The sequence below is a fragment of the Oxyura jamaicensis genome, chromosome 3 (genome assembly GCF_011077185.1).
Source record: "Oxyura jamaicensis isolate SHBP4307 breed ruddy duck chromosome 3, BPBGC_Ojam_1.0, whole genome shotgun sequence".
Classification (NCBI taxonomy): Eukaryota; Metazoa; Chordata; class Aves; order Anseriformes; family Anatidae; genus Oxyura; species Oxyura jamaicensis.
This window is the reverse complement of record NC_048895.1, coordinates 40,994,639-41,017,235: the sequence shown is the minus strand read 5'-3', so window position 1 is coordinate 41,017,235 and position 22,597 is coordinate 40,994,639. Positions and strand designations below refer to the sequence as shown.

General features: G+C 34.9%; 1 protein-coding gene across 3 annotated transcripts in view; it reads left to right on the top strand.

Moving 5' to 3' along the window:
* The window catches only part of MAP3K21 (mitogen-activated protein kinase kinase kinase 21), a 43,448-nt gene extending 20,854 nt beyond the window's left edge, over window positions 1-22,594 (top strand). Inside the window, exons 3-11 of one of the 3 annotated variants that reach the window (XM_035323217.1) lie at window positions 2,822-2,970; window positions 3,716-3,891; window positions 8,917-9,157; window positions 10,936-11,058; window positions 13,726-13,842; window positions 14,409-14,559; window positions 15,649-15,743; window positions 17,497-18,282; window positions 19,355-22,594. In XM_035323217.1, the coding sequence (XP_035179108.1) occupies window positions 2,822-2,970; window positions 3,716-3,891; window positions 8,917-9,157; window positions 10,936-11,058; window positions 13,726-13,842; window positions 14,409-14,559; window positions 15,649-15,743; window positions 17,497-18,282; window positions 19,355-19,779 (2,263 nt within the window). In that variant the 3' untranslated portion in view covers window positions 19,780-22,594. Of the gene's footprint in view, window positions 1-2,821; window positions 2,971-3,715; window positions 3,892-8,916; window positions 9,158-10,935; window positions 11,059-13,725; window positions 13,867-14,408; window positions 14,560-15,648; window positions 15,744-17,496; window positions 18,283-19,354 lie in introns of all 3 variants that reach the window. The other 2 variants (XM_035323216.1, XM_035323218.1) reach the window with 2 other exon arrangements.
* Window positions 22,595-22,597: the final 3 nt, after the last annotated feature.

Genomic DNA, 22,597 nt, shown 5'->3' with positions numbered 1-22,597 from the left:
TTTTTGTGTATGTAGCCTGAAAGTGCAAATGCATTCACAGATTTCCAAGTGATGATGGTGTTCTTCAGCAGTGGTTTTCATAATAACTCATGTCTCCATTGTACAAGCTCTTGACCATGTGAGGAGCACTCGCTGAATAGCGGAATTAGTAGCTGCTTTTGCCTTTCACATTCATATAATTTTGAAGGGATTTGTGTAGTAATGCTTAGGGACCTCTGCTTTAGATGGGTTGTAGAGTAAAATAAACTTTGAGAACTTTACCTAACTTTTGATCAGCTTTTAAAATATGTAAAAACTGCAAGGTATTGCTGTAACGGGATAGAGGAAGGCTTAAATTACATTTGACAGCAGGAGAATAAATTTTAATAATGCAAATATTTAAAGGATATCTTACTGAAAGTGTATTAGGTTATGTGGTCTTACTGTATATTTCAAGCATATAATGCCTGCTTTTTTTTCCCCTGAAGATGTAAAAGGAGATATTTTTTGCTCTTAAAAAAATATATATTTCTTCAAAGCTTTGACCGTATACTTAGGATGGCTATATGTGGGCAGGTGAGATTTAATGCATGAAGTAGCAACATCCGTAGTTGAAAGAGTTAATAAGTAGTTGTTGTCCTACATAATGATAGGCTAGTACCTCTGAAAACCTCCACCACAGTAGGAATAGAACATCTGTAGGGTTCCTTTCCACCCTATACTGGCTCTTGGTACTTGAGGTTAAGACTTTGCATTCATTAAAAAAGGTACTTTAGGCTGTTATGATGTTGGTCTGTTAAAATTTTGCAAGTTCTTCTTTGGTACTGTTGAAAGTTACCTAGCATTAAAGGCCAAAATTGTAAATATAACTAAAGGTAATGTTGTGACACAGGTTTTAATTAAATATTATTTCTTTTTAGTTAGTTTTATTATTGTTCTGCTTAACTTTATAATTCATACTAAAATACATACAGAATAGTCTGAACAAGGAAACTTTGAATTAAGAACAATCAGTGCTTGCAGGGAGAAGCATAAGATCGTTTTTAATGCTTTGTCTAAAAACACAGATGAGATGTACTTAAGTAGAATTCCTTCCTCATATATAAAATTTGTATGTACTGCAGAAATTCATTATTGTCAAAAGTACCACTGTTTTAAAACAAAATAGGAATTTTTGGTTTTATCATCCTTTGAGCGTGCAAGGAAGTACAAAGATTAGACTGAAAAAATTGTGGTGAAGTTATTAAGAAGCCCAAGACTTTTCTATTTCTTTTCAATTTTTAGGAATAGACCATATTCCTTAGCTTTTGATTAATTGTTACAAAACTAATGAATGAATTCACAGTTACAAGATTTTATGATAGGCAAAACTTCTTAGATAAACAATGCATTGGTATTTATTTCAAATTTCTTCCTATGTAGTTACCATACTTGTAAAAACCGTAAGTTCTGTTTGTGCTTGTATTTAGATTACTGTGCTTTTTATTTATTCAAGTGATGTAAGGTCTTGTACAATGCTAAATGGCTTTCTCATTAAGAAGACAGTGAAAGAAAAACGTGACTAGTGTGTGTGCTTCTCCCTGTCACGTCTACAATAGTTGGGGTTGTATTTCTAGTACTAAGGTTTACCTGGGTGCAAAGAAGGGTTGTTGAGTGTTAAGGGATGCATAGCCCTTACCTCACCAGTGCTGCGTGTATTTCTCCACCTGTAGGAGAGTTGAATTCAGTCCTGCAGAACTTACAGATGGTTTCTTCACACACTATATTAGAATACTTTGTATTCTAATTTTTTGCCTACTCACTTTGCTATTCAAAAGCAGTAATAGGTTGTCCTTTGTATCCTTGTTCTACAGATAGTGGTTCCCTGGCAGGAAGAGAAGGAAAAAAAATGAGAAGTCCACTTTAGGCTTACATTCTACAAGGAGTAATTCCTGCTTCCACAAAAATGACTGTAGAAGTCATCAGTTTCAGTGGTATTGGAATGGGAGCTCTAAAACAACATCAGCTAGTGTCCTGTCCCAGAGTTTTGTAGAGGGTTGGATTGTTCAACAAGCATGGGGTATACAAACCCAAAGAACGTAAAAGCAACACCCAACCTTTCTTCTAGAGTGAAGAGCATAGCAGAAATTCTTATGGTTAATGTTGCTGCAATAGGAATTCCTATGATTCTTGATTTCCATATGAAGAGATCTCTTTCATTGCAGACAATGCTATTTTTTTCTAGAATGAAGAAATTAGTTTATGTAGCCCTTTCTTAATCTTGTAGCATCTGTTGGAAAAGTTAAACAGGCCTTTATATATAATCCCTTGTCTATACATGAATATATAGAAGTGCAAACTTCTAAACAAAGCTGTCTTCTTTCCTCTCTCTTTTTTTTTAAATGTACATCTAGGTAAATTGTGAAAGGTTTGGAAAGTTGTATGGTCTGGATGTTCTGCCAAGGTTTTCTTTCTCATTCTGTTTGGTTTTGGCAGGGAGAGGGTTGCTTGTTTTCCTGTGGTTCAGACTTGCATCGTAGGTGAGATTTACGTGAGACAAGCATTAATGTACAAGTGACTTCAGGTAACATTTGGAGTAGGAGTCCTTCGTGTCATTTCATAGCTGAAAAAAATATTGACAATGAGTAAGATGTGAGCAAGTCTTAGTTGATCCAATTTGGCTAATCACTATTAGTGGAAAGGTGTGAGATGACTGAAGCAGAGTCAACTCTTGAAGGCACTTTTGACACAGGAAATCCTCATAAATTTCAGTACGTGGTTGGACAGGTACTTGTTTGTTCTTAAGTAAATAATGTGTCAGTATTCTGAAAATAACTGTTTTTAAAAAATTACCTTTTTGTAGTTATGGAGTGTTGCTGTGGGAACTGCTTACAGGAGAAGTTCCTTACCGTGGCATTGATGGCCTTGCTGTGGCTTATGGAGTTGCTGTCAATAAGCTTACTTTGCCCATTCCATCCACCTGTCCTGAACCATTTGCAAAACTAATGAAAGGTATCTATGTTGTTTCTTCCTATGTATTTAAATAATTATGGTTTGTGGGTATGTATCCTTGCCTGTAATAATCATAGGAGTTAAAATAAACACCTTATTTGATAATGCACAGCATACAAAAGTATTTTGTTCTTTTTTTTGACAGCAGTCTGATGTTACAGACAATTGAATGCGTTTCTGAGCAAGTCATACAGTATTGTGGTATACCACTTAGCTTTTCAGTGGAGGCAGTGTACATTTTGTCTGTTTATGGCTCTATTTTTACTGATTTCTTTTTACACTCAAGTAGTATTAATTTCCATAAAATACATGTCAGTACAAGATAAATATGACAAAATCCCAAGGGGAAGAACTGCAAATGACTTTTTTATCTCATATTTTTTTCTGAGTGTCAAAAATGTTTTTGAAATACTCTGGAGAGAAATAAATGTTGCTAATGGCTATTTACTCATGTGTAATGAATTTTTTTTACCCTTTGATAAGTATCACTTGTATGCAGTAGTGCTGGTTTTGCTATTTAAGATCCTAAAGATAGAGATGAAAAAAATCTGACTATAAACAAAAACAGTCCTCTGAATACAGGTATGTAGATATAGCTTATGAACATGGAAATAGGAAAGCCATGCAGATGAAGGTAATGTATTATATAACTTGAAGTACAGTAGCAAATACCTCGAAATTTAATTTAGTTCTTCAGAGAGGCCTATGTATTATTAAGTACTGATGAGATTCTAATAAATTCTAGAATGCTGGGAGCAGGACCCTCATATCCGACCATCGTTTGCCTTGATTCTTGAACAGCTTACTGCCATTGAAGGGGCAGTTATGACGGAAATGCCTCAAGAGTCTTTCCATTCTATGCAAGATGACTGGAAACTAGAAATTCAGCAGATATTCAATGAATTGAGGACCAAGGAAAAAGTAAGTTCATATACCTGTTGCATGGCAGTGAATGAAGGGTGTATGTTTGTGATACAGTAGTTTTGAACTTTTGAGTTGTGGTTTATCAAAATAATACTAGAAACCTGATTTAGTTGCGGAGACACACTTGAGAGGATAAACTACATGGAGGAGAGGATTTACTCTCATTAAAACAGGTTATTATTTTTGTTTCCTATTTTTGCTGGTGGATGTACTATTCTTAAATTCCAATAATTTGTTTCTGAACAGTATTTTAAGGTAGTATTTTAAGCTTACATAAGAAAAAATGGTTTAATTACTGGTTTTCTCAAATTTCAGGCAAGGCTGATTTTCTCCTTTCTTTTGTAATAAAAACAATAGTCTTGAATGCCGAGGCTGTTGTTAGAAGTACTTAAGTTGAAGTGAAATGTTAAGTTTGACAGAAAGCATAATGTTGTTATTAATAACTGGAGGTTATCATGTGAGTAAGTCATTCAATTCCAATGATTGAAAAGGTAACATATCCCCATCTGTCTTCCCAAAGAAAACAGTTTGTAGATCTGTAAATGTAGCATGTAGGCTTTTTAGCATGTTATTTTTTTCTGAATATTTGAGTTATCACATATCAAACAAGCCGGAGTTTATTTACTCCTTACCTAATTTTTATAACCACTGCAAATTTTCATGGTTTTCTTTTTTGTTCTGTAAATTTAATATGCTGTGGGTAAAAAGCAGGGTTTTTTTTTTGTTTGTTTGTTTTGTTTTGTTTTTTTTTTTCCCGTGAGGTCACTCTGTTGATAGCTCAATTTAATGTAAACTTTCTAGTTAAGATTATACTTTTGAGCTATAGTAGCTGGCCAGTCTATTCCTTTTCCATATTATTTAGAATCTAGGGCGATACCAAATACAAGAACTTACTCAGCTGTACAAAATAATTTTATTAACAAATATTGTCTTAATTAGCTAGACTTGTATCCTTCTTAAAAATAATAAAAAAAAAGTTTTAGATCTTTTTAGATCTAATTTTCTTATAGGCATGCTGACTGGCCTTAATTATATTGTTCTTTAATTTTTCATATCAGCCAGTGCACTGTTATATGTGAGATGTCAACCTGGCAGATGTATAGTTGCTTATTATCCTATTTACCTATTATCTATCCTGTTTTATTTTTTCCCCCCTCCTGAATCTTATTAAACATTAAGGTCACCAATCCAGAATCCTTTGGCTGTCTCTCTTCAAAACTCTGGGGTGAAGCTTCTGAATCTGTTAGTCTTCATGTTTTGCTTTCAGCAGCAACATTTTGCTGCTGAATTCTAGTGAACCTTCTCTTCAGTTGTTGGAATGAAAAGCTTCTCATCCTGTTATATGACTGTATCATGCAGCTTCCTTTCCAAAAAGGGGAAAGCCCTTTTCTCTCTTCTTCTTCCTGAATGAACTTAAAATATTGATCTTTCAGTATTGTAGTTCTTGAAATCTTCTTGCCAGATATAAGATTAGATTCGTTTTATACTCATGAATCAGTGAATCAAGTTTCTCCTGTTTATTATCTAGATTCCTGTTACTGATCTTCTTTACATGTTCTCATATTATGGTATGTTCATGCTAAATGAGCCCTCACAATTAGTTTTGTTTGTCCTCTCCTTTAGTTACCTCAGCATATTTCTTAATCACCATGAGGTTTATATTTTCCTTTAGACATCTTGATACAGATAACAGCTGGAATAGGCCAGTTGTCCTTTCCAGTCACTGTTAGAAACACTTCTAGCAGAAAGGGATTCCTTTTTTGCAGGGTTCTTGCAGTGTAATTATTGTCTGGTATGTATCATTATTTTTTGTGAAGTAGTAATAGGTCAGGAAGAAGACAACTGAGATACAGGGACTTACAGAAGAAATTTTATAAAAGACTTAGTCACTTAAACTTTGATACAATCAAAACCAAAACTTGCATCTTGCAAGTCATTGTCAGCTGTCCATGCCCCTTGTGTCTTCTCACCAAACATCACAAATGGCTATTTATGGGGCTAATGCCTGGTGGTGGGCCTGACCATATGGCTCCCCTGTAGTAATATAAGTGCATGTGGTTATCAGAATTTGTTGATCACCACTAAATTCGTATGTCCTCAGTAATAATCTTCCTTCTTTCCAATCTGCGTTTTCCCTCTTCCATTTTGCTTTACAGACCTGGACATGTTTGTCTGCAACGGGCATACAGATTGCTACAGCTGGGCTACATGCCTCTCTAGCTGTCAGTTTTCTTCCTTTCCAGATGAGTTATAGTCCCTCTACAGAGGGTAAAGGCTCCTTTTTCCTTGTTGTGGGGTCACCAGCCACTGCCAAAACCTGCCGTAGGGCCTCGCGCTTTTCCTCCCCTCCAGCAACTGCTCAAACAACCATTTTCTCCTTTTTACTGTGGGAGTAATTGTTACGAGAACAGGCATTCCCATTCATGTTTGTTTGTTTATTTTCTGTAGGCATTAGTCATTTGAGATCATCTTCTGAAGAAAACCTCACTGACCAAATTAAGCTGAGGATTAGATGTTAGTGCAAAGCTCTCTGAGAAGAGTCATATTTTTGGTGTAAAAGTGAATTACACTTAATTAGGGAGGGAAAAATATAAAATGAAACTTACTTCTCATGTGCCAAAGTAAATCTCCAAAGGCATCTGCCCTAATTAGGTAAACTTGTTGAAGAATGAAAGCATGTAACTTTGACTTAGACAAGGCTTTCAGAAGTTTGTGCTTATTTTAATTTGGCACATTATCAATTCTACTGACAGGTACTAGGGAGAAACTCATGTCTCTGAAGTATTTATAATAATAAAATGAAGAAACAAAACAACAACAACCCTGTGTGGAGTCTTGCTCTCTGTGCAAGAGGAACTTCTGTAGCTGGAGGAATTTCCTCAAGGGCTTGCTCTAAATGAGGGATGGTGACACCCACTCCAGGAGAAGATCACAATCTTTTGATGAGCATTCTTGAGCAACTTAAATATAGAACTCCTTTCCTAGCTTCCTTATAATGGGTGTTTTAATTGTAGAGTGGTGTAGAAACATTGCATAACTAATTGCAGTAAGTCTATCTTTAATTAGTTTATTTGGAAAAGAGTAAATACTAAAACCCTCAATGAAGAAACACTTCCATTTTCCAGATTGTCTACATTTTCAGTATCTTTTCCTTGTAACCTGGAGCTTTATGTAACCTGCCTTTGAGGACAAGATGTGAATAATAAACAATATCTCCTAATGCTTCACAGTAATAAACATATTTTCTATTTAAAATCTGAAGTACCTTTATTCTAAATTTGAAGTCATGTGGCTGCTGCTTCCAACCCTTGTTTTAGTTTGTCTAGTTTTGACTGGACAGGAGAAGGAGGAAAGTGCGAATTTGCAGTAATTTCTAAACTGTGATGAAATTTCTTTTAAAATAAAATAAAAAAACAACACTTAAACCTGTACTTTCTGGCATAAAGACAGGCTCCTTTGAATTCTTAAGAGATACAATTACCTTTTGCTGAGGCATGTGTGTAGAGCAGATTGGTTTTAAGAGGGGAAGAAAAAGTTTTTTTTAAAAAAAAAATTCTGTTGAAACAAGTCCACTTAAAATTAACAAACCGTATGAAATGTGTCAATCATTTAAATTAAATTTGAAAACAGTGATAAGCAATGTGCATATGTTAGTTGTAAAGGGAAAAAATAGCTTTCAGAGGAACAGATACTTCTCGCTGAACCAGAGTTTGATTCAGTGCTAACCTCTTTTTGACATCCATAGTTTTTTAGGCAAGAACAGAGTTTGGTGGTTTTTTTTGTTTGTTTGTTTGTTTTTTCCTTGAAAATACCAAAGTGATACTGCTCAGAAACTACCTTATTCAAAGCAAAGTGGGAGATGAAAGAACAGAATATTTGTTCTATGCTTTTGGTATTTGAATAAAAGCTCGGCATGAGATAAGGGTCTGTGCTAGCATGTGACGTTGGTAGATACTGATGACCAGAAGTAGGCAGTCTGCTCTTAAAATAGAAGACTGTACAATGACAAATGAAGGAATTTAAGTAGAACTTTTAGCATAATCGCATAATCTGATTTCTAATAATGTTTTTTTTTTTTTTTTTTTCAATTGAATTTTGATTTCAATCCAGGCAGAATTTACACAATCATATGTTAAAATTAAAAAAACCTCTCTAGTGAGAAACATGGTATCAATCACATTGTAGCTTCTCCTTTACTCGTAGTCTCTTAAATTTCGGATATATTTATAACAAATTTCTTACGTTGAAGATTAAGATAGCTGTAAACCTACCATCTTAAAGTTGTTTACCCTTGAGAATTTATTTACACTAAAAATTAACAAGCTTCCTCACTCTTCGGGGAGGAGAAGGGGGAAGAGGGAGGACAAAAGAACAACTATTTTATGGGTTTAATAGTTGGAGAGCCCATGTGGTGTAATTCAGTGGTTAGTCGTTTGATGTTATACAGATACCTGCTGGATTTTAATTAAGAAACAGCTGTCTTCTGTCTTATGACTTGGTTTATCCTATTACACTAATTTTCATTCATTATAATACTGATTGCTTTTCCAGATAGAAAAGTTTTACCTAATACACAGCTGAAAAACAGGAAAGGGTAGGAAAACTAAGATAAATGCATTCACTTGTGTCTTCATCAGGTCATTCTTTATTGTTTAGTGTGTAGAAGCAACCCTCATGCAATGAGAGAGTCTGACGTGACGCAGTTAGAGCACACTTTCTGCTAGGCTGTAAGCTGATAATCTTTGGTTGGTTGTGTTGTTCCCATTGCAAGTGCTTACCTAGCTTAAGTAAAGTGACTCAGGTTAAATGCTTGAAAGGAAATCTGTATAATGCTTGTTTGTGTCCTGATGCAGAATCTTGGCTTATGCAGAATGGAAAAAGGTCAGGTCATACGTGCATGTGAAATATATATAGTGCATCATGAAAACAGATCAGAAAGTACAACCTTTCTACACTTGACGTTTCATTTAATACAGCCTTCACATTGTTACTTAGTTTCACTTGTGTAAATCTTATTTTCAGGAGCTTCGATCACGAGAAGAGGAGTTGACAAGAGCAGCTCTTCAGCAAAAATCTCAAGAAGAACTACTTAAGCGCCGTGAGCAACAGTTAGCAGAACGCGAGATTGATGTACTGGAGCGTGAACTGAATATCATGATATTCCAGTTAAATCAAGAGAAACCCAATGTAAAGAAGAGGAAGGGCAAATTCAAAAGAAGCCGGTTAAAACTTAAAGATGGACACAGAATTAGTTTGCCTTCAGGTTTGCAGTTTTTTTCTACTTCACAGTATATATGAAGTTAAATATGCAGGCTTCAATTCCAAGGTTAAAATTTTCATTAGTGGATGCTATTTTAATTCATTTCTATGCTCTTCTACCCTAATAGTGCAATGGATATGTGAGATATTTTTTTTCTTAAAATAACCACTTTCACATGCTGTATTTTGTGGAGTAGTCCTTATTTCAGTTAGAAGAATCTTTCACCTGATTCAGATTGAAATCCTCTGAATCCAGAGGAAAAGCAAATTAGGAGGGAAAATCAAAAGATTTGAGGCTGATCTGAAGTTCAGATTTGGCTGTCATTGTGCTGATAGAAAAGTACCTTTTTATTACATCACAGAACTTTGTAAAATGATCACATATTACTGTTTGCCTTGAACTTGCAAATACTTGGTGGAAAAAGAGCAGTTCATAGAGACAAGAAGTGTAAGGAGGTCCAAATCTGTTGAAATACAACTTGCAAAGGTGGTAGAAGGTCACACTCACTGTTCTATTGTCACGGACTGTTCGTTTCCCCTTACTAAGGCTGCCACACGATGGCAATAGAGAAACTCAAGCTTATGCCTGTGATTGGCATGTCTTCACAAGTGGTACTGGTGTCAGTGAACTGTGTTCCTTTCAGTGGTTTCTAGGTCTGTCAGTTTATTGCTAATGCAGTGAGTAACTAATTCCATGTTGTCACAGCATGGATCAAATCATACACCTGGAAGCTGAAAAGAGACACGTGCATGAATATTTAGAGCAGTTTCAGCTCTAGTGAATACACTTATTTTACCTAGTTTAAAAATGATAATAAAAACAAAAACAAAAAATTCACACTACAGAATCTTAGACAAGCATGTCAGCTTCTTCAAAACTTGTTTTCAGATGTTGCTTTAGGCTGGATCACAAGCTTAAACTAAACATTTGCTCTTTTTTTTTTTCTGGCTTTTCCCATTATTTAATTTGAAAAAAAGTGAGAAAATAAACAGTTTTTCCAGAATACCACTTAGTTCTTTGTTGTCAAGAATCATTCAAATGAACTTGTCCTTGGGACAGTTCTGTTGTAACAATAGCATACAAACTAATTGCATTGTTGATGGGAATTAGGGAAGAGCATATGGTCAAACTTAATTTTGTAACATTTTTCCTGCTTTCCAATATTTATTTTTAATACATTGGTAGAAATATTTCAAATTCTGTATTTTGGTGTTTTGTCTGATGTGTTGATGTGTGTGACTTCTTTGTTAATACTACCTTCTATGTTGTATATGAATTACATGTTAAAAAGAAAAAAACATAAGTTTCATTGCTGTGGATAGTGCCCATCCTCTGTCTATATAATTCAAACATATAGTGTATTTAACATCAAGATTAGCACAGTCAGCCACCTTTGCCTAACGATCATCTCAGAATTATATGAATCTAAATTTTGAAATGTTCATTGAATATTGATTGATTTGAGATGAAATACTGCAGAATGTCTGTTTAGCTTTTCTTTCCCACTGTGACAACCAAAAAGATTAAATGATGGCTTGCCATCTGGATATGTCACAGTTTGGGTCCAGTTGGATGTAACTACATTTTTTTTGTATTACTGCAAATTACTGTATTACTTGTGTTAAGGGTCAGAGTTTGTCAGCATTTGAAGTATGAACATCTCTTGTGCAGTCAAGTCTAGCTTACTTCATAGCTTTAATTGGCTTAAGTAGTACAGTGGTATAATCTCCTACATATTGTTTATTTAGAACGTTAACACTTCTTTTAATTCTCTCTAATAGATTTCCAGCACAAAATAACAGTGCAGGCATCCCCTAATCTGGATAAGAGGAGGAGTTTAAACAGTAACAGTTCTAGTCCATCAAGTAGCCCCACAATAATTCCTCGTCTTCGAGCTATACAATGTAAGTCTCCAATATTTCCGTTTGTTCACTTGGTCAATAAAGAATGTTTGTTTTATATACTCACTGAAACACTGGTGGTAGGATCAGATTTCAGACAGGTTTCTGATTTCCAGGTCACTTAACTTGTTCTAACTTTTGAAAGTTGTTGTTTGGTGAAAGGGATAATCTTGCTAAAATGCTTACTAACTTTCAATAATTCAAAATTATTGTGAATGCTTTGAATCATTTATTTTCTTAATAACTTCAGTAACTCATTTGTAAACTGATGTGGATAAAACACTAACAAATCAAAATTTATAATAGCAAAAGGAAAAATATCACGTTTAGAACCCATGTAAGACAGAAAAGAAATTTTTATTAGATTTATTAGAGTTGCAAAGTTAAATCAATTGTGGACTGTCAAAAAAAAAGTTCAGAGAATGTGGTGGTCTTGTAAGGTGGAAAGGCCAAAGAATAACCAGTAACTCACCTTGCTCAGGAGAAAAGAAGTAAGCTGTAAGCAAATACAAAAAATGGAAGCAAATAAGGAAGGAATCGTACATTAGTTTTGTTTTTTTTTTTCCTGCAGACAAGGTAAACAAACAAAATCAAAACTAATGGTGCTTGTGTTTGCAGGTCTACATTATTCCCTGTATACTGATGCCAGAAGGGAATCTGTTTAAGTTAATGTAGTGGAGGTAGCTGTTATGAATTTGGAAGAAAACTTGTCATATTATTATAGTAAAGCCAACACTTATCTCTACGTATGGCATTCCCAAATATGGGTTGATTTTATACTTTTTAATCTGTTGCACGAAGTAGATTGTCTGATTATCCATTTTGAAATTGAATGTTACACGAGAGGAAAAGCCTTCCAAGTTTCTGTCTTTATAAAACCAGTGAAACACAATTCAGCTGACTGCTTATGGATACTGGCTGTCTGGCATTGCCAGAGTAGTTTTCTCTGAAGGAAATTATTTGAGAATCTGGGCTGTATCAGAGATGATCAAGGAGGAGGACAAATCAAAATTTACTTTTTATTTGAAACCAACCTGAAGCTTTGTTTAAAACTTGGGTAGAAACCACATCTCTCTTCTTGTTTGGAATATCTATGCTTTATGTAGTCTTTCTCATTAATTACTGTCTAAAGGTAAAATGGTGTCTTTTCTGACAATAGTAACTTACCAGTATTTGCTGAACTGTAACTCATCCTGGCCAAAGACTGTTACTACCCATATATTGTGAGTAATGGAAAGAGGTGGACAAACCCCATCTTACTTTTCTTTAAGAAAATTTGAGATTGAAACAAAGTAAATTTTGTGTTGTTTTTTGTTTGTTTGTTTTGTTTTGTTTTGTTCTGTTTTCTTCCAAGAAGTTAGCTGACACAGTAACTGTGTTTATAATGGTTCCTCCCACCACTTCAAAGTGCCCTGGCTGTGGTGGTTTTCCATGCTTTTTTTTGTGGATTTTTGTTTTTGTTTTCTTATCTTTCTGCAGTAAGAAAAAAGGATTTCTGTTTTGAAATATCATAATTAAATGTAAACAAGAATGTCTTGTTTTATCTTTGGTTCTCCTTGCTCTGTATGGCAGTTGGAAATGAAGTTTCAGGTATTGGCACAATACTCAAGGTGGTGTTTTTTTTTTTTTGTTTGTTTGTTTGTTTGTTTGTTTTTAATTCATAGTCTGTGCATAGCAGTGCCAGTCTAAATCCTAGCATGTGTGCTACGTGCCACTGGAGGTTTTTTTTTTTTTTTTCTTTGAGCAGGCATTGGTATTTGTAGGACTAAAACATACAGGACAACATAAAGGCTCTCCTTTAAAAGAAGCACTCTTCTACTTTTGAATGTGAATCCCTAGGCTTTACCTAAAAGCTTATCAGATCTATCAGGAGTATCTAGGTGAAACAATTTAGCATCCACACCCATCTGCACCTGTGCAAAATAAATTTTCTTTCCCACAATAATGTTTTATCTTGATTTCACTTCAAAGCGTCTTTGTTTCAAGAAGACTTACTCAAATACAGGTGATTTGAACAAGCATTTCTAACACTTGGTTGCTTGATTACTTTGCTTTGTCATCAGTGATTCTAACTTCCAAATCTAAATGCTTTTTATTTTAAAATAAAAATGTAGTCAATTGTAAATCTTGTCATAAAACCAAATCCAGCTACTTCTGAAAGCCATTTGAATTGGGAAGGAGAACCTGTAAGATATATGTTCCATAGGCCCCAGAATTACAGTTGAAATAGGGGAGTTTAAAGAAGACAAGTAGTCTGTTGTACTACACAAGAAGTTGTGCTGGTGAAAAGGTGTATGGGAAGGGTGGAGGAGAATACTCAGCAGCGGTGCAGGAGTGTCAGAAGACCTGGCTTGTAAATGTCTGCCTCATTATGCTGTTACAACAAGCGAAGTTGTTTTTCTCTTGTCTCCATCATAGCTGTAACTGTGCTACATTGATAGGAGTTTACTTCTCCAGTTGGCTGCATACCAAAATGTTCTTGCTTGGGGCTGGTCCTAGAAAGAGGACCCTGTAAACCTTACAGTAAAAACCCTCTATCAAAAGACGCTCAGTGCCTTTTTAGACCCAGACTTTGACCAAAGCTAAAAAAATAAATAAAAAAGGAAACAGATCCCTGTCTGAAATTAGCTTGACTAAGATTTCTACTACATTCTCTTAATTTTTCCTCAGTGATTCCCAAAACAGATACACACACAACTAATGGCCGAAGAAACAGTGTATATGTGTACCAGCAAGATGTAGATATCACAAGTGAATATGAACTTCCCAGTGGGGTTATGAAAAAAGGCAAGATTTCATTATGTTTCAAAGGTGCTGGTTCTGTTAAATTTCACAGCTGACCTGAAGTGACAGACTAAGCATTTAATGAAGAATTGACACTTTAAAAATATGGTCTGTTTGGATGTAATGAGAAAGAAAGCATTAATCTTTCTCACATTGGAATATCCTGTTTCACTTGATAACAGCTGTTCCACAGCATATATTCTCTTCATTGGAATTTAAGTGCTCAGTCTAATTCACTTGTCTGAATTACCTAAATATAAGGCTCTCAGTTAAAGGAAGCATGGAAAATATGATCATCTTGTGGCTTTGTCTTTAATTTGGGTGTCTTCTCAGCTTATAAATTACTTTTCTTGCTTGCTCATCTTTTTGCTTCACTGCAGCTTGCGTGGTGGTTTTTGTAAAAGAAGAAAGTCTCAAATTTTGTTTACTCCTCTTTGCGTTACTGTGTCAGAACAATTTTGCAGTAAAGAAGAGTTCTGTCAAAATATTTTTTAATAACACTACTTGCGTGGGTGTTTTTTTTTTTTTGTAGAGTCTAGTTTTATTTTATTTTTTAATCCAAACTCTAGTAACTTCAGATGAAAGTAACAGAACCTGGGGAAGGAGCACAACTTATCACCAAGAAGAGTTTGAAGAGGTGAAGAGAAACTTTAAAAAGAGAGGTTGTACATGGGGACCAAGTTCGGTTCAAACAAAGGATCGTGCAGATTGTAAGGACAAGTATGTCTACTACATTTTGTTTGATAATACCGTGTCCGTGGGAACTGAATCACTAATGTAGGTAGTGAGCAAGTTCTACACCCTGTAGCTAAAACTCAGTCCTACCTATTTTTTAATTTATAAACTACAATAATGATGAGTTGCTCTCCCAGGTGGAGTTGAGGATAAAATGTTTACTTGTCTTAATGTTTTTGCGGCTCTTATGTATAATCCTTTATCTGTAGTTTTTGAGACAGAACATACTGGGATGCTGAACTACTAATGCATACAAGGCGTTCGTGGCTTCTCTTTCTCGCCCTTCCTCAGACTGGCTTGAGGAACTGCAAGCATAGCACCCAGTGGGCTCTTCCAATACAATTAAGTAAGAGTGACTTTGTGTACCTGAAGCACAATGCACACGAGCAGCATCATTCACACTGACAAATGTAGGGTGAAAGAGTTCTAAAAATCAGTTGAATGTTTTTACTTAATTTTCTCTCATTGCTGAAAACAGGAGGTTAGCTGTTTTCTAATGAGAGAGATCCTTTTGCTTCTAGCATGTATAATTACTTCAATGCATCTTTTCTGTGGAGTCATACGCTCATTTACCTGGTTGCTAACCTGGTTGGTTCCAGACCATCTATTGAAACTGGCTTTATGATATTTTTGTTTCTTTGAAACAAAAGAAACAAATGTATATGTGTAATGTATAATGTATACATTATACATTATAATGTATAATCTATGTATAATAAATTTATGATATTTGTGTCAGTTTGAGACAGTGAGCATGATGTCCCAGTTTTCACCAACTTTTGTTCTTTGTTAGGTAGCCAGGGCCCATTTTTCATTGTTTTTATCTTTTGGAGCTATTATGCCCTGAAATTTTCATGTTAGAATAAATTCCTGATCCTAAGTTCTATATCAATTTATAGTCATATGACTGTGCTATTTATTCCTTTTTTTTTTTGGGGGGGGGGAGCTTTACTGTTTTCAAGTTGTGTACTACATGTTCGTAGTTTAAAGAGAAAGATATTGTAGCGCTTTTCTGTCCAAGTATATATAAGCATGATATCTTCTGTAATATCAAAATAACTATTGTTATTTCAGAGTAAGACCCCTTTCAGATGGCAGCAACCCTTGGTCAACCCTTGTAATGAAAAATCAGAAAGGTGTTCCTTTAGCTTCACTATTTGTGGACCAAGGTAAGAGCTATTTTTGAAAAAGTGGAAGTTGCCATATGATGGTGTTAAGTCTGTCTTCAGTGGTATAGAGCCCATTGTTCAAGTTCCTCAAGGATTATGCAGATTATTAAGGGTTTGTCATGCTACAGATACTATTCCTGTGCAAATAAATAAAAATAATAATAATAAAAAAACACATCTATAACAACACTAAGTGGTATAATCTTTACCTTTTCATCATTAGCCAGCATATAAATACAGGTTGGTGAGATCTGCCTTATCACAGAATTTTTTCCAAGATTTTGAGTCAATAGGCTGATTTGTGTGTTAGGTATGTGGTCACTACTTTGTAGCTTCTTTTGTAAAGAAATACTTAAATCAGTAACTGTCTTGACATTTAAATGATCATTAATTACTTTTTTTTTATTGTTGGGGGCCTCTGCATAGGCAGGGAAAAAATGCAGTACGTTAAAACCTAGTAGCCATGATATATTTCCAGATATTTGTTACCTGTTTGTTTTTTTTTTTTTTAATGATGGTTATTCTCTAAGTTTTCATGAAAAAATATGTGGATTTTAAATCTCAGTCATTTAGGCAACACTTCGGGATTTCCTGTAAATCCCAAGGAAAAATCAAGGACATAACATTTAATATAAGCAAAGTGTTGCTTTTTATGTCTGTTCCTATAGTGTGCTGTACTTATACAATATTCATAATCATTTTCATGCTTGCACATACTTTCTATAATACAGATTCTCTTCACTGAGAAAATTGTTACCACTGTTGTGTGGGGAAAAACCCAACAAACTGTGATATAACTTGGTGTCCATAGCAGCTGGTAGATTTGTACCAGCTGGAAGTGGAAATGGCAAGCTGCTTGGACATTGCTTTTCTCCTTAGAAAAAAGGCATTTTCATCTTCCTGTTTACTGGTAGGGGTATAAAACAAGGCATCACATATAGCAATTTAAAAATTTTATTAGCTTACTGTTAAACCCCTACACACGGAGAAGGTTATACAAGTTTACATATTTGCATTTCAAATGTTTCTGTGTTTATTCTCTACTGTTCAGTAGTTTACAATGAAATAACGCATGTAAGTCAAATTACACCTTTCTTTTTATTTGTCATTAGATGTGAAATGTCAAATTTGCTCTTCAGATCACCATGACCTAATGAATTAATTGGAAAAATTCAATTGATTTTGTAACACAGCTCAATTGAAAGTGTTGTAAAGAAATTGTTGAAGCTCTCATCTGTCAGTTTGTGTATATTAAATCACTTTACTGTAAAGTATACACAGGAATGTTTTTCATGTTGCTTGAAAAGCACTACCAAAGCTGTGCAAACACAGTATCTCCTTTTCAACTGTTTTATAACTTTTGGAAGATGTATTTTGCCTTTTTAAAAATAAATCTCAGTCTATCAATTCTGGAAAACACAATTTCTTCACAATTAGCTTATGTACTCAGGAAGATTTGGTTGCAAGTTTCTTATACTAGGGTTTGCTTTTGAGTTGGTGAAAGTATGGCATTATAGTGAAATGGTACTTCTGCTGTTTTAAAGACTATCCAGAGAACCTGAAAAGGTTAGGCTAAGGATGTATTTTTGAGTGAATGTTACAATGTAAGTCTCTGAACTTCTGACCACATCTAAAGGGGGCGTACGGTGTATCTCAAGATTAATACTTGCGAGTAATAGAAAATCCTAGTGTACGTATGCAGGCATGCATAATAGCTGAATTGTATTCTTAAAGTATATTGTAATGTTTTTAGGTGTATGTACTGATAAGAGACTTCTTCCTGAAGGTTTGGACAGTAAAAGATCAAAGCCAATTAAGCTGCCAAATCAGGCCTATATTAATCTACCTCTTTGGAAGGATGATCAAGGAGAGAATACAGCAGAGCATGAGAGCTTTGAAGAAGGAACCTCCGCTAGTTCTACAAATAGTACTCCTCAAATGACACCTACAAACAGTCTGAGCAGAACGATACAGAAAAAGAAGACTGATTCGGTGCTTTATGGGTGTGCAGTCCTCCTTGCATCTGTTGCCCTGGGCTTGGATATTAGAGAATTGAACAAGTCGCAGGGTCCAGATGAGCTCTTGCCTAAAGATGAAAAGAAGAAACGTGATGGACTATTTCAGCGTGCTTCAAAATTTCGCAGGAGTGCCAGCCCTACAAGACTGCAGTCCAAGAAAGAGGAAACAAGTATTCCATCCTTAAATCCAGCTGTAAATACTGTGAATCTTCTCTCTATGCCCTCCATTTCCACAAAATGCCTACTTCAGTCTGACAGTGAAGATGCGTTTATAAGCAATGTGCTTGGTGATTGCAATCCACGTAGTTCTAATGTTGACTTTTCATCTGAAACTTACGAAAGTAAGAGAGAACAGAGAATGCAGCTGGCTCCTAACACAGTTTCTACACGATTAAAAAATCGGCCTTTCAATCTGTGTCTGCAACAAGAATCTGAAAATGCGCCAAATGATTCCTCAACAAAGTTACGTGTGTTGGGTCACAGACGAACCTTATCAGATGGGAACAATTTTCAGACCACAGGTGGGTAATTGAGAATTTCAAATGCGGGGAATTGTTAAGTATAGAAACAGAAAACATCTGGAAACTAACCGTTTAGTAATGAGTCACTAGATCTTTATTACATTGTCAAGTGTTAGCTGACCAGTCATTACTGCATGTGCATAAGTCCTCAGTGTCTGAACCCTGTGTTAAGCTACCTGCCTTGGAATAGGATCCTAATACATTGTTGGTAATGTGGAGGTTTCACTGGAAAAGATGCTTTATTTTTCTCAAGTATTGCAAAAGTAAGTTTCATTAGTCTGTTTATGTCAGTGATAACCCACTCTTTGTGAAAAGTACAATGACAGCGTTATTTCACAATGGTGAAATGAACTGAAGTTGTCAGCTGCATGCATTATGTGGTTTGGGGACTTCATGAGACTGAGAAACATATACTTGTTTCACAGTCTGTATAAGTGAGGGAATTCTCATCATTTTAACATTACACATTTTTAACTTCAAGAAAAGCAAATCTGGTAAGTTTTGAGTTGCTTGCTTCACCTAGGAATTCTGTCACATACTCCAGAAATCCTTAAGTTAAGATGTTAATAAAAGTAGAAGGGGGAAAAAAAAAGTCTTTTAATTTGCTTACTATGTCAATAGTTAAGGTCATGATTAATGACTTTGAAAATAACAGAAGTTCTGAATTTCAATAGGCATGTTCTGTAGTGGCTTAAGTGTAATATTCTTTATGGTGCTCTATACATATGTAATTATTCATAATAACTTGACAGATTTGGAGGGCTGTATTCCACTATTAATATTCATCCAATTAGTGGATGTTTTAATACTTCTTCTTTATTTTGTAACAGTGAAATATAAATTGTTATGGCCTGTAGCAGAAAGTATAGATGGAAGAGTTAACTGAGTAATGCTGATCCTTTCAAGAGTTTCCCCACAAATGTATATGAGCTTCTTAATCTTTCTTGATGGGGGGGGAAAACCCACACTAATGCTTATGGTAACCCAGTTTTACAAATGTCAAAGAAATCAAGGAGACACGTGGTTTAAATTCTTTTTTGTGTGTGTTTGTTTGGCCTTTCCATTCCGCTAGCTAATGGATTTGCTTCAACCAATGATGTCTCCAAGTTGCCCATTCTGTCAGTTACTGGAACTCTACATTCTCCATCTCTTCAACGAAGAAGCAATCACAGTGGTATTTCAATAGAAAAACAAAGAGCTATCAATATTATACCAAGGCCTCGACCTTCTTCTATAAGAAGTAAAATTGATTCATGGCAGATTATTCCACGTATTAATAAACCAAACTGTAAAGACCCTGAATGTTCAGAAGGCAATACAGATCCAGATGTTAACTTCTTGCCAGATACTGAGGAAAGAACTAACAGCCACATGCCTTCATTACTTGATATTGATGTGGAAGGTCAAAATAGAGACTGTACTGTACCTTTATGTAGAATGAAGAGCAAAACTTGCCGGCCATCTATATATGAACTGGAAAGAGAGTTTCTGTCTTAAGTGCCTTTTTAAAATGTTTGCTTTTTAAAGGAGAACAAATATAAAATTCTTGTCCATCTAATGCTTTGTGCTGCTGTTTTCTGATGTACTGTGACAAGTAGTACCAAAATTTATTAAAATGGGCAGCTAATTAAGAAAGTAGAATAGGTACCTTTTTCAAATATTCCTTGGAATCCCAACTAGTAATTCTACAAGCACAGTGCTGCAAAATAGTTTTCTAGATGAAGTTGCTGAGCATATTCTGAATGATTAAAATAATGTATCCACCTCCTTTTGCAGTGTCACATACATTTTCCTTCCTTTTTGAATTTCTTATTAGAAATTTAACTTTTGCACATTGAAAAACTGAACAGCATACAATAACATATTCAGTCAAAAAGCGTTTCACATAAATGGGGATTATCTGCAGCTAGCCTCTAGGCCCTGCAGAATTTGGGAAGGGGGCAGGGATTAAGATGCCAGTGTAGAGTTCACTCTATTAAATGCCTCCTTTCTTTTTAGCCTGAAATGCCTCATTTCTTTTTAGCCTGAATTGCTTAAGGACCAGCAGCTGCATTTGCAGTCTTTGTCCTTGGTTTTTGAGAGAACTTTCAACTGTGTGCATTAGTTTCTCCAGAAAGCTGTACTGCTTGTATAAACACTTAAGTTTCAGCCACCATATCAATTTGAGAGGGTAAACTTTAGTATTTTGATTGGATTAAAGGTATTTGACATACTTTCTAATGTGAAACAACATTCCTGGTAGGTAAGGATACACTGGAATGTAAATATTTGTACTCTTAACTTTTTGAAGATTGCAGTGTTTGCACTGAAAAAAATATTCTTGGTTTGGGATTTTTCTTTTTGTTTGTGATGGAGGGGATTGTGCACCCCTTTCCGCCCTCCCCCCACCCCTTAAAAAAAAAAAATGCTGCACTTTGTATTGGGAAAAGTCGATGGGGTTAAGGATGACTGTTTTTTGCTTTTAAGTGATATAACTGCATTTTACTGCACTCAGATTTTAGAGCAGTGAAAACAAATTAAATTAAACTGAAAATAATATTACCTCAAGTTACGACTGATTGCCCAGTTATTCATATTTAGGAATTAAAGGGCAGAAAGAGATGTTCTTAACTGTTTTTCAGGGATAGAAGGGTTCCAGAAAGTTCCAGGTTGTTAATTGCGGTGGGAGGGACTGTTAACCTTGATTTAAAAAAAAAAAAAAAAAAAAGTTTTTTTTTCAGTTTCACTAAGTGAATAAGTAAAACCAAGTGTATGGTCTACTTTGTCTCATGAATGCATTTATAGAATTAAAGGAATATCCCTTATATTCCAGTATTTGAAATCTTAATTTTGCATATCATTTCACAAATGGTTTTCATAAATAAAGTTAGATCATGTTAGAATAAAACTAACAATGATCTCCTCAGAACAGTGTTTTGCTGAGGCCCTTGTTTTCTATGTTCTTTGCTCTGGGGTCTGGGAGTTCAGATGTTAAATAGAATACACAATTACTTAAAAGTTTCAAAGCCAAGGAATTAAAAAATAAAGTTTCTATTCTAAGACTAGTATGCAGTATGCTGATTACCTTGAGAATGACGGGTAAAATTGCACATACAAACTCATGCATTCTTAATCATGCAGAGCAGAACACAGACGTGTAACTTCCCAGGTCTCAAAGTGAGAATAGAAAAGGATTTCCTTAAAGTATTATTTTTACTAAAGTAAAGACATAACCACTAGTTGTCTGTAAAGCTAGATGCATGCATAGCAGATTAAGTTATTACACTCTGTTCAAACATGTTTTTATTTCAGTAATCTTAGTTCATTGTCAACATGATTCAAGTTGCATGCTGTTCTTTGACTTTTCTTTAAACTCAGTTTCATCAGACTACTTAGTAGATGAGATCTATTCCAATTATAATACAAAATGTTTTCATAAAGCAGTCAATTATGTAATGCACATGGATCAAATCTTAAATATAGTTTGCTTGCAGATTTATCTTCAGGGCATAATTAGAAATGTGGAACACTGTGTATTTCAACTCTCTTGATCAATTATTCCGATGCAACACTGAGAGAAAAGGAGTTGATTGTATTACATGTTTCTGAAGGAAGTATCTAGGTTTGGCTTTCTACAGGAAAATCTCAGGCGCTGAAGTAATTTTGACCTGTAAACTTTTGTTCTCTACTTTAAAAGGTTTATATCACTTTGTGGAATTTTGCACCCTACATCTTGTAATCAGTAGTATCAGCATAAAAAGCCTGTTGTGGAATCTATTGTTTTCACTTATCAGTGGCTTATCTCTTTTGTTATTAAACAGAAATTTCTATTTCTGTTCCGTGGATAATTTTGCCTGAGAACGGCTCATACGTTATGACCGGTCCAGCATATTTTATATAATTTAGAAATATGTATTCCACCTCTCATTCTGAGAGAGTTTAGGTAAGCCATCTCAAATGTGTTTCTTTTGTTATATAGCCTTTTTAAGCTATCATTGTTTTTCATAGTTTTATAGGCCAGTCTTCACGGAAATTAAAAAAGAGAAAAAACATTGCAATCGTTGTTTAGCAGTCTGTTTCACTTGTCACCAGAGAAACTTTTTGTAAAGGTATGGTAATCTGGTGTGCATTAAGTGATCTGTCTTGGTTAAAGGTGTATTTATTTCAACGTAGGTTAATAGTCTGACCAAATAATAAACTGTGTTGATTGTTCTAGCTTAAAACCGAAGGTGCTAGTGCAACAAAGATGAACACTTGACATGCTGTTTTATAAGACCTGATGATTTAAATGTTTTTATTTAAAAAAAAAATAAAATGTTTTGTAGCTACTGTATTG